Source organism: Centrocercus urophasianus, unplaced genomic scaffold (genome assembly GCF_019232065.1).
Source record: "Centrocercus urophasianus isolate 14NV4802_14NV808 unplaced genomic scaffold, USGS_Curo_1.0 seq_12, whole genome shotgun sequence".
Taxonomy (NCBI): Eukaryota; Metazoa; Chordata; class Aves; order Galliformes; family Phasianidae; genus Centrocercus; species Centrocercus urophasianus.
This window is the reverse complement of record NW_024884364.1, coordinates 51,718,709-51,731,054: the sequence shown is the minus strand read 5'-3', so window position 1 is coordinate 51,731,054 and position 12,346 is coordinate 51,718,709. Positions and strand designations below refer to the sequence as shown.

General features: G+C 42.9%; 1 protein-coding gene across 1 annotated transcript in view; it reads right to left on the bottom strand.

The window, feature by feature from the left end:
• Nucleotides 1-10,978, bottom strand: part of PRKX (protein kinase X-linked) — a 55,203-nt gene extending 44,225 nt beyond the window's left edge. The window contains exon 1 of the mRNA XM_042810656.1: nt 10,777-10,978. Coding sequence (XP_042666590.1) covers nt 10,777-10,963 — 187 coding nt within the window. The 5' untranslated portion in view covers nt 10,964-10,978. The remainder of the gene's footprint in view (nt 1-10,776) is intronic.
• Nucleotides 10,979-12,346: the final 1,368 nt, after the last annotated feature.

Below are 12,346 nucleotides of genomic sequence, written 5' to 3'. Positions count from 1 at the left end.
TACCTTAAGTATTACAGGCAACAAGAGTTGAAACAGTTCTAGGAACTCTTTCCACTTAGACATTTAGAACAAAGATACAGTTTAACAATATCACAGAATAGCTTACAGTGGAAGGGACCTTCAAGATCACGGAGATCCAACCCCCTGTCCTGGACAGGGCTGGCAAGTTTATTTTATGAGTGCTTAAAATACAAAAGGGAAAGCCTTCATTGGTTTTAATGCATCAAAAATGCAGATGCCCCAATTTGTTTCTACTCTTCCACTGATGAAAGACAGAATGTAATACAACAGAATTCAAATAATTGAATACTTTTTTCCCCCTGGAAGAAATATATTTTCATTTCATTTAAAATATTTTGCATTAACCTTGGCGTTGTTCCTTTTTTCAGCTTCTTTACAATTCCAATTACTTTGCTTTGCCTCTAATGGTTCTGTCTTGTGGGTCTTGTGAGCCTCACACAGCTTCTTCCCAGCTGTATTTCTGAACGAGGAAGTAACAAAACCTAACAGTAAGCAAAGAAAAATTTCAAGAAAGAGACTGAAGGAATCACTACTGCTCATGGTGAGATTGCTAGAAGAGATATTCAAGAACGAGAAAATTTTGCAGTTATGGTTGCTAACACTAATTGATTTTAAGTGGCTTAAAGTACGCTGATAACTAAAAGAAAAAGAAAAAAGCAAGGAAGAGCAATGTTGTTGATTCAGTGTAACTTCTACATCCACCACTTCTGAGTACGACAACATACAGCAGAACTCTTCAGAAGCCTTTGAAATTCACAAAAAAAAAAAAAAAACGAAGAAGAGTTTAGTGGCATCAGAACACAAATTCAGGATACTGAATTGCAACCTGACACGTTTTCATGAAAGAGATGACAAGAATCCCAGTTTAGAATCCCAGCTGACCAGCAGCTGTCCTCATTGTTTGTTAAGTTCCCCAGGGACACAAGAAGGAGTTACCCATTAATTTTCCTGAAAACAATCTTAAATTTTAAAATGCATACTCTGAAGTTATTTCTGGCAGGCTCTGCAGAATTAGAACTGTACAGGCTATCATCTGCTGCACACAAGGAGCTACAACGAGCCAATACCAAGCTGGAGGGAAGGGGCTGAGGCTAGAAGTCTGTCATCAATTTTGGGGGAGGTGAGTAGAGTCTGCTATTACAGTACTGACAGGTTTTACATAAATACAGACAGCATCCAAAACTCTTAATTTGTAAAGCTGCCATCCATGTAGCTATTATAGTTCATCCTAATTAGTAGATTAGCAAGGTAAAAATCTTACATCCAGTTCAGCCTGTTTTTGAAGAGTCTATCTCCCTAAACTGTCCTGAAGCACTCAATTTACTGACTGGAGTACTACATGAAAGATGTGAAAAGGAACACAAACCAGATATTTTGCTTTAATCCAGGGAGCTCCCTGAACCTTTTCTAGTAATGACTGTGTCATTACCATAAATATTTCAGATTGCTCAGTCCCCAGTACAATCAGAACAACGTTTAAGCAAATGTCAAGAACTCCGCATAAGAAGGTAAGAAGGCATGTCATAACCAGCAACTACTCCAAAACTCAATTACTGCAACAGTAGGGACTCAAAATGGGCACTTCTGATGATTTTGTAACAAAGTGTTACCTCCTTTGAAAGTATCATGTAAAAAAAAAAAAAAAAAAAAAAAAAACAGAACACAAGAAAAAACTTAGCAGTACCACATTTTCCTTTTATTTTCCAAGTAAAAATAGATTGCTTTAATAGCTTTAGTGTTTTTTTAAATGCACAAATAGGACAATGCGAGGTGTACACACGAAGAACAAATACAAGTATAAATCACAAGCTGCAACTTAAGCAACACAGCTCTTCTGCCTAAGGTTGCCTTTCCAAAGTAGTCCAATGAATACATAGATTATACCTCCTGAACTCTTGCAAGCTGCACAGTAGAGTCGAATAAAGTTAATGTGACCTTTAAGAAAAATCAGATCAGAATCCAGCCTTGAAGAAAGTTAAAAATACATTAAGTAAGCACAGTGGCATGCTGCAGATATTGTGTTAATGCTTTGTATAAATAATTACAAACGTTAAGAGATAACCAACTAGAAAGTCCTGCATAACTACACTCATAAAAAACAAGCAGAAGACTTTTCCATATTCTCATCCTTTCTACATGGATCTACTACAGGATTACAGAGTTTGTTTCATAATTTCATATAAATCTAACTATATATGCATATATATTTAGAAGTTTCATAAGCTGATAGAGAAAGCTACAGGTGACCTTCACAGTGAATTTCCAGAAAAGACACAAAGTGCAAAGAAGGTTCTACACACAGTTTTTACATTTAGACCCTGCAACCTGTTGGTGTAATGGCTACAACACACATTGTGAACCAAATAAAGCCATATAACCTATCTTCTTTTATTTTCATGTTAAATGAACAGTTGACAGTAAGTAGAATCTAAAGATTAGAAAACTGGATACTTCACAAAGTATTTAAATTAGCTCAGAGATGTAGTTGGACTTTCCTGCTCCGCAACAGAACAATGAAGTGGGGCTCTGTAGTGGAAACACAAAGTCATGGATTGAACCATTAACTGAACACCTGGTGTGAAAGCAGAACCAGCCCTGGGGAGCTCAGCTGCATGCAGTGTCTGAGTGACCAGCAGGGGTGGAGCCAAGATCCAATTTAAGACTTCATTTAAGGGTTAGCAGTGGAGGCAAAGGTATCTTGCTAGAGATCCCTGCTTACTTGAGGCCTTCTGAAGGTAAGCAGTTTCTTTCCTTTGTTTCTGTGCCCACAGCTGTTGCATTTCAGCAAATCCTTGCTTGCTGCAGCCTAGGATCCTGCTACTCTGCTGTCATTGCTGTGCTTTCCAATGCATTACAGGGTCACAACGAAGAACGTAAAGATCAGTTCTAATGATCACAGCAATAGTCAACCCCAGAGCCAAGTGTAACATTTTGCTGCCACTGATAAAGACATAAATATGTTCTATCTCATAGCTGAGTCATCTACAAACAATGCTTCCTTCATTATTTTTAACATTTTTCTAGCAATTTGCCTCAGGTGAAGCCTACTGAAGCAAACCAACTGATTCCCCAGAGAAAAATCACTACAAATTTACACAAAACTTAGTGTTCATCAATTAAAAGTCAGGCTATCAAATTCTCCCAGTTGGGATGGGAGTGAAGAAAGCAAGCAACTGAGCAGGAAGCCTTCAGGAACAGGTGTCATAGATCACCACAACTGAGGACTAGATGGGGTAGCTGTCAGAATCCACCAAAAACAAATTTTAGACTTTATTTACATATACATTTGAAGAGCAACTCTGTGAACATCTTCAAACTACCTCTAAAATGCAGTATATGCATTTTAATATGATCCTTTAGAATAAGTTCAAACTTAGCCAAGCTTACTTTAATATCAGAAAAGCACAAGCAGTTTAGAATACTTGTGAGGCAACTAGTGAGGCAAACAGTTAAAATCTAGTTTAGGTGAGTCTATTAAAAAAAAACTAATAGTATACTGTACGTACAGTATAGGTATGTTCAGAAGAGCATATTCAGAATAAAATGAGTATGTAAGGATTTCAGGCTCCAGCAATGGCTTCAACCATCCCTCTGCCTTTCAGTGAAAGAGCTTAGGCATTTACGTGGATATAGTTAAACTGCTTAAATTGAATTGTAAACACAAATTACTCAGAGTTCACTAAGACTGGGGCCCTTAAACTGCATAAAAACAAGAAGGGAGCTTAAGTTAATCCCCATGAGACTGCCATTCTAGCATATTCAGAGTGTTCTTCAGAGAAGAACAAGACGTTTCATTCCTGTTTAAATAAGCTTTCCAAAATGATAAAAAAGTATCAGGCTCAGAAATTGTATTTTTTGAGATTACCAGAGGGTGTTGGGCAAAACTGCTCACAGAAATCCTGTCTCTATTTTACACTCTGCTCCTTTCGGGCTTTAGGAGGAGGCTGGGAACATTCACTGCTTCAGAAGCAACATCACCTCAAGCATCGTCCCCTGAAAACACTTTAGAAGGAAGTCTTGAATTTGCCAGCTTAGTATTACCACCACAACTAAAATTAGTTCAAAACCCTTCAAGTATATTGGATCTATCCAAAGTAAAACAATAAACATAATGCAACGGGCAAAGATTTGAACGTTTCTCTTACAAACATTAACAAAGCAAGACTACAGAAATCCAAAGAAAGGGAACAATGGGATGACCCAAATGTTTTGAAAATATTTTTCTGTCCTGTACCATTTCACTCACATTCCAATGTACTGTTTTATTAACTACTTTCACAATTTACCTGTCTTCCAGGTAAGCTTCCTCAGCAGTCATACACTTACAGTCTCTATGTGGAAGAAGAGCTCCAAAAGAAACATGCCACCCCCTATCACCAGAATATCCCAGACGCACACAAAATGTAGCACCCAGCAAAATTTTACTTACCAACTCACCAAAGTTGCTGAAACACCCCCAAAGTTTTGCAGAATGAAAGGATATCTATTATGCTTTACCAAGGCAATGTATTAAACTACTCCTTAAGCTAACACTAAACATGTTTTACATTAGGAAGTATCAACAGTAAGGGAGTTGTACTGTTTAACCTAAACTAATTTAGTTAAGTACAGCTTATGCCCAGACAAGTCGTTGCAAGGTAAACAAGAAGTTCCTATCTCCCACTTCAGGAAAACTCATTCTGTGAATTTGTCTGCGTGTCTACGCTCCTCACAACAAACAGAAGCAGCACATAAACTCCAACACCCTTTTCTTACTTTTGATACTTACCTCTTGAATATCCAAGTGGTTACTATTGCCGTCCATCACAAAAAACCCAGACAGGCAAATTCAGGAATCTAAGCATGGAAAAGCTGAATCAAGCAGAATTTTGCCCACAAAGTTCATATTTCAAATCTAAGTAAGTAAATAAATAAACAAAATCTCTATTTCTGTTCACATTTTCTATCTTGTCAAGCTTGAGTTGACACACAACACTTTCGATGGTAGAATTTTTCAACAGTATCTTCACTTGGAACATTAGTTTTGTTTAAGCAGAGACTTTCTGCGGAGAAGGTGTGGTGTTAGTTGCTCATGATTTTGTGGGAGAGGAGTTTTGCATGCTTCTTATTTCTGAAATATCAGAACTAGTTTGATTCCAGATGATTTGCATCACAGCAGGCACTTCTGTGGCTCTCTGAACTACTTATAGGACTTAGTAGGTTATTTATCTGCAAGAAGTATATCTGAGAGTCAAAGCCTATTCTAAAATGTGCTAAGTTCTCAACATCAGAGAAAGAATCTCAAATTTCTTTCTGCAGTTAAGTACATACCAAAACGTAGGTGTAGATCTAATAGGTGACAGGCAAATACTAAGTAAGCCATTACCTCCTCACTGACTTTATAACTGAAAGACAGAAAAGTAGAAATGTGAACTTTCAGATTTCACATGCTCAGACTTCTTTCATATACTTTTCCTTTTCTGACCTTTCTTTTTGAAAGATGTAAGACACTACTTGTTTCAAACCATTTTTGCCAGACTAAAATAAGAACAGTAACCTTATGCAAAAAGACCTGTTGCTGCTGATTCCACAGTAACTATCACAGTGCTCAAACAAGCAACAGAAGAAAGCTGAGTCACACCTGGTCATTCCCACTCCAGATCAGCTAAAACAGTACTAAAGGTTTATTTTTTGACAAGTATGATGTTGTGGAAGGGAAAAATGAAGCAAGACATTCCACAGAAGAGTGAAAATAAAATCCAAGTAATTTAGCTAGATGACTAAAGTCTCAAAGATGTATAAATGCGATGGTGAATTCAGGTCACCATTACAGTCACAACATTCAGACCATGTTTTCTTTCAAAACTTGTGGTATTTAAGGACATTGCCAAGTAAAATTGATGATTATTTTTTATCATTGCAATATCAAGTAAAGGTGACAAAACAGAAAAAAAAAAAAATTCTCACACCTCTCTGAATAGTATTCAAAATAGCTGCTCTCAGCAGCAAAACCAAAACTAAGACTTAGCAAAGCTTAGTCAGAAACCAGAGATGTAACAAAAACTTCATCCTCGTGTGGAAGTTTTCATTTAGACTACAGAGAAGGAGAATAGTCCTGTAACATCATATACATAAGCAGGTTCTTCTCACAGCATTAGGCAGCAGATCTGTACCTACTGTCGCTATGGTATAATGTCATTTAAAACAGATTTGGCTAACATATTTTGTCTGTGAACTCACTGAAATTAAGTATTTAAAAATATGTTACTTCCCACTTTTCCCATGCACTTTTTAAAATCTTCCCATGCTCAGAAAAATTGCAATACTGGTTTGCCCAATTTTTTATTCTGCATTTGCTTCATTTAAAGCACATAATGGGAACAGCTGTTCAAAAGAATCTTTTCAAATGAAGATGCTGTTATTAAAATATTCCAATCAATTTAATAGATTTACAAAACCTGATTTGCACATTCAAAATGTATGCTATGGAATTCACTGCACTTAAAAAAATGGGCAGGAAACTTATATCGCAGGAGAGAGAGCAAGAGTAAGTTTGTCACCCTCCTCTATCCAAAGCTGCCTGCTATGTTTAATTTGGGAACATAAGATTTCTTCTCTTGCTTTCACTTGCCTGAAAGAAATAGCTTCTAAATCTCTTTCACTTGTACCTATTACTCTAGTTTATCTACATTATTTCTTCACTATGACATAACTAAAAAAGTAGTATCTGCAGAGTATGCGTAAGGCGTCCAGCTGCAGACACCAGCACCTGGAACAGGAAGGGTGCCCTTGTGAGAAGCCCAGCAAAGCCATGGATGATTCACTTACTGTTCACGGTCTCTCTCTTTCACCAGACCTACAAGTATTTTGAAACTGAAAACTCAAGCGTGGCTGGGCCATGAACTTTTAGCAGTTAAGTTTCAGTGAACGTAGCTATGACATCTACATTTTTGCTTCTATGCAGCATAGTACTACCACAGTCTTGGTACAGATGAGTATCCACCATTTAAGCTCAACTGATTCACAAATATTTCATTCCAGTCTGAGCAGCAGTTTCTGAACATAATAAGCAAATACACGTGGCTTAACCTCCACCGAAAAGGAAAACAATTCAAAAACAGAAGTGGAAAAAAGGCACCTTCATTAGTTCCAAAGGCAGAACATGTACCTTCTTAGATAAGATAACAAAAAAGTAAAACAAGTAAAACAAAAAAAAACCACCAACCAACAAAATAATGATGTACCTGAAAAACTCAAAGCCACAACTTCAACCTCTCAGGAAGTAACCTTAAAGAAATATTCTTCCTGTTCTTCGTGCCAGAAACCAGTTCTGCACCCCACTCCTGGTACCTGCCCCAAACTCGCAACTACCTTACAGACCAAGACTCAGGGTAGTGCCCAAAAAGCATACACTAGTCTCTGCTCTCAATATGTTTTATCAGAGAGCCTACAAATATCAAAGCCCAGAGATGTTTAGGGGGAGATAAATGCCCCCCACCTATCACTGTGCAAAACTATGCTTACTCTCTTTTTGCTCTCTTTCTTCCTTCATAAGGTGTTCTTTACTAAACAAGGCCTAACTTCCAACCGAAGTCAGAGCAGCAGTTCTAAGCTAGCTTGCACTGCAGTGGTCACATTAGCAGAGACTGTAATCCTCCCAGTCTACAGAGGATATTAAAGCCAGCAGCTGTTGCCTTCCAAGCAAGTACCACTTCCAACCACTTTTTGTTTTTATTAACAACTTCATTCCATCCTCCAAGAGGAGGTGCTCAATCCCAAGGATGACCATGCTATCACTGACAGTAATGTAATTTATTTAGCTTATATCCTACTCACGCACAGCAGCAGGAGCACAGAGCTTACCTCCAGACTATCACTTTCCTGCAGATAATTTCCAAGGCTGCCCTTCTAGCCCTGAGTATATCTACAAGCAACAGTGATCCTAGGAGGAAAGATACCGGAACTTCCCGTCTTGTAATTTCTGGGTGTCCCCTTTCGTGCCACAGCTATCTCCAAATATCTCAGAGCACACACAGCTTTCGAGCACACATTCGAAAGACAGTGGCTGCCTTCTCACAGCAGTCATGCTGCACACAAGTCTCTGGGCTGCTATAATGAAACTGATGACAGTACAATCATCTCCTGTACTTCCACAAGGAGATCAAATAAAAGGATAGGGTAATACTAAGTTAACCATGAACAAAAAGAGTAGATACACTCTTTCAGTACGTGATATAAACCTAAACTATGTTTAACTTATTAAACAACAAAACAACAAAACTTTAAGCCAAGCAAAAACGTGTTTCTTAAGCTGCAATATACCTTTGATAGCTTTGATCGAGCTACAAGGTGCAGGGCAGCATTTCAATAGGCACATACAGAGCTGCTGGCCCATATCTCAGCAGCATCACAGCCATTTCAGGAGGGCACCAGATCTTCAAGTTCACAAACTCTGCCACTTGGAGCCTGGTACAGATGTGTTCACTTTCAGTATCACTTTGAAGCTGCCAACTGCTTCCTGGTCAGAAGTGAGGTCCCTTCCCTTGTCACAGCCCTGTAACAAGGAACCCAGACATCTCTAAAATCTACTTCAAAACCAACTGAAAATAGACAGGCTCAGCTTCTTGTTTGAGGTAAGACCTCATGCATACATCTGTGACATGCGACATCACATCTTACGTTTTGTCTTTTTCCCCACCAACAAATGCCAAAGTCCAGAAGAGACGCAAATATTCATCTACTCAGTTACAAAAATATGAAGAGGGGGAAAAATAAAAGAAAAAGAAAAGAGAGCAGGTAGGGAGAGTGTTCTTTCAGTATTGCTAGTGTTATCAGAAGTAGCTGCCTGCACCTTTTTACATTTTTTTTTTCTTTCTGTGTCTTTACATCAAGCAGTTTCTCTTTATTGAAATAAACTTTCCTCTTTCTTAAACTCTAAGGAACACTTTAAAGAACACCCTAACAAGTTATGCTGTTTCAAACCATCATCAGGATTATTTCTATGCTCTGACAGTAATGCCTCTTATTTTATTATGCTGGCCCACAACATCACAGCTGGATGTTGATGCTAGGGGAGCAGAGGTTGAACCTTCCTACCAAGATCCCGTTGCATCTTGCTGTCGCACAACAGATGGCAGCAGAGGGGCAGTCTGTCCAAACGGCATCTGACATGGAAGTGCGCACAAAGCAAAGGTGTGGAACTGGATTTCTCCATGTGGAAAAAATGGCACCCACTGACATTCCTCAATGCTTGCTGAATGTTTATGGAGACCAAACAGTGGATGCAAGCACAGTGAGGCAATGGGTGGTGCATTTCAGCAGGAACAACAGTAGGTTACCGTTGCTGGTGCAGATTTTTATGAGATCAGTACGCAGGCTCTTGCTCATTGCTGGCAGAAATGCATAGCTAAAGGTGGCGACCATGTTAAAAAATAGTGTTTTGTAGCTGAGAATTTGCTCTATTAAAGTGTTTTTGTGCTCTTCATGTCTGTTGTGGCTTTCTTGGAAACAAACAGGAGGTATTACTTTTGGAGCAACCAAGGTAAATTTCTTCATTGGCCTCAGCAACATTCCTGTGACTACTGCATTCTTTAAGAATCAGTGTTTTCCCACACACTGTGCTCCACATGAAGTCATAATCTTTGGTGATGACAACTGCATCCACAGCAACCAGCCGTGATGTAACAAACGAGACGAACCACTCCTGGCAGAGGAACAGCATCACAGACCTTTCTGGCAGACTCTTAGGAATCTCAATTAACGTCTCAATAAAACGCCTGTTGACATTTCAACGTGGAAATATTATCTCATAAAACAACACACTTCAAGAGAAGGTAGTGTTGTCTTCACCAATCACCACGCTCCCAGGCCTTTTCAACTCCATTTTTAAAGACCTTTTCAAACCACGAATTGCACTAAGAAAGGATTTCAATCCACTTCACTGACTGAAGAGAGCTGAAGTGAAAGTCATATCTGCAGCAGTTGCTACAATAAATCTATCCAAAATCCCTCCAGAGATCTCTAACGAAAAACGTCCAACTTCCGTACCATTGAACCTTCGGATGTTCAAAGCACGCACAAAACCAGCTGTATGTGCACAGCAGGCAGATGTTACACTGATATGAAAGCATCACTACTGACGGTGGATGTGTCAGGTTACTAAGTGTGCGCATTTACACCTCAGCGCTGCTGATCACAGGAGTGTGGCAGATGTGGGATGTAACACTGCCTTTCACCAACATTCAGCTCTAGGGCAAAACACCTCCGCATCAGCATTCAGGCCAGCAGAACGCTGGGGCTTTGAAATACACTTAAACGCATTCAGCTAACTTGTTTGATCTCTCACCGGTCCTACAACTGCATTTAAATGATGAATTTCTATCACGATGCACCCAAACGCAGCTAAGCCAGCCGAAGCAGCTCTGTACCGGAGGGCAGCCGCGTCGCCCGCACGCAGCCAAGCCGGGCGTTAGCGCTCCTCGGCTGCAGAGCCGAATCGCACCTCGCGCCCGCGCTGCCCGTACCACAATGCCGGGCGGCACAACGCCCGCCACGGACGCGTGCGTGTGTAAGGAGGGGGCTGCCCCAGCACCACCTGTCGTCCGTTAACGGCCCAAACTCCTGCCGCGCCGCCTCAGAGCGAGCGCTGAGCGCCCGGCTGCGGGCAGAAAGGGGGAGCGCGGCGACAACGGGAAGGGGACGGAGCGGAGGCCGCGCCCGCCGGGAGCACCTGGGCGGCTCTTTGTTCCTCCCCGCTCCCGCCGCCTCCGTACTCACCCACGGTGGCTAGCGTCTCCAGGTCCTCCAGCTTGTAGGCGGCGGGCTCGGGCGCCGAGGTCGAGCCGGGGCCGGCGGGGCTAGGGGCCGTGGCGGCGGGCTGAGGAGCGGCCAACCCCGCCGCCGCCGCCGCCTCGCCGCCGCTCTTCGCTCCCATTTTGGCCTTGGCGGCGCTGAAGGCGTCCATGGGGCCGCTCAGCGCATGGAGGGCGGCGGGGCGGAGGCGGACGAGAGGGAGCGGCGGGGACGCAAAGTTTCAGTTTTCAGCAGGCGGCGGGGTGGCTGCGCCCCGGAGCTCGAGCCCGCGCCCGCTGCCACTGCCTCGGAGGGAACGCGGAGCCCTTCAGCATCACGAGCCGCCGCGCACGCCCGCCACCCGCAGCAGGAACAGCCGCGCAGGCAGACAATGGCGAGGGAGAGCCCGAGCGGGCCGAGCCTGGCTACGCCGTGCTGTGCCGCGCCGACCCGCGCTGCGCGACACGCCGGGCGGAGGGGCGGGGTCTGCCCGCCGCCGCTGCGGCACGGGCCTGCATAGGGTGGCGGGGCGGGGGCAGGCGCGGTCCCGGCGCTAGGCGGGAGCGCGGAGCTCGGCCCTCGCCGCGGGCGCGGCTCCGGGGAGGCGCCGCCCGGCTGGGTGTCGCGGAACTCCGGCGTTCTGCTCTCGGTCTCTCCCGATTTGAGCGGCGCTGCTGGCGCCCCGAGAGGTCCCACGAGCCCCTTCAGAGCTGCTGTCCTCTCTCATCCCTCCTCATTCTCTCAAAAAGTTTGAGAGGAGTGGCGGCGCCCGCTGCGGGTGGCAGGGCGGTTTCCTGGCCCACCTGCCTTCGAGCTGTCGGCTCCGGGAAGGCTTTGCAAGTCCCGAGCGCGCCGCAGAACTTCAAGCACTCCACACCCAAGCATGTCAGGCGGCTACGCGTGATTGTAGCCTCTGTTTTCAAATGGGTAGATGTCTGGCTGCAGGCAGCCCCTGAGTTCAGCGCTGCAGCCTACGATGAGGTGATGGGGTATATCCACACTGAGCTGGCTGGAAAGGCCCCTCACAGCACTGAGTAGCTCTGGCCGAGGAGCTGTTGATGATTATACTGAAAGCCAGGGAAAATTGGTGTGTGAGCCAAGTCACTGGGAAGAGGTCATGTCAAAACGGGGGAGGAATTCCTAATTTTTTCCATGCCTTGTTCTGGCCCAGTTCTACACTGGTTACAGTTCTTAGCCCTCGCTTCAATGAGTGGAGTGTGTGTAAGGCTGAGTGTAAAATTACGGAAGTAGCTTTTCGCATTTCCTTTGTATTGCATGCAAATGCACAGTCTACTGACTTTGGTGTGGAGAGCATTCAATGATAATGAGAAATAAGTATGTGTGCATACAAAAATGAGTATCAGAATGGAAATTGTTATAATTCGAGAAGAGAAGGCTCCAGGGAGACTTTATTGCAGCTTTCCATTACTTGAAGGGAGCTTGCAGTTAGGAGGGGATGGATTTTTACACGGTCTGATAGGACAAGGGGGAATGGCTTTGAACTAAAAGGGGGGATTTAGGTTAGATGTTAGGAAGAAGTTTTTTTACACGCTGG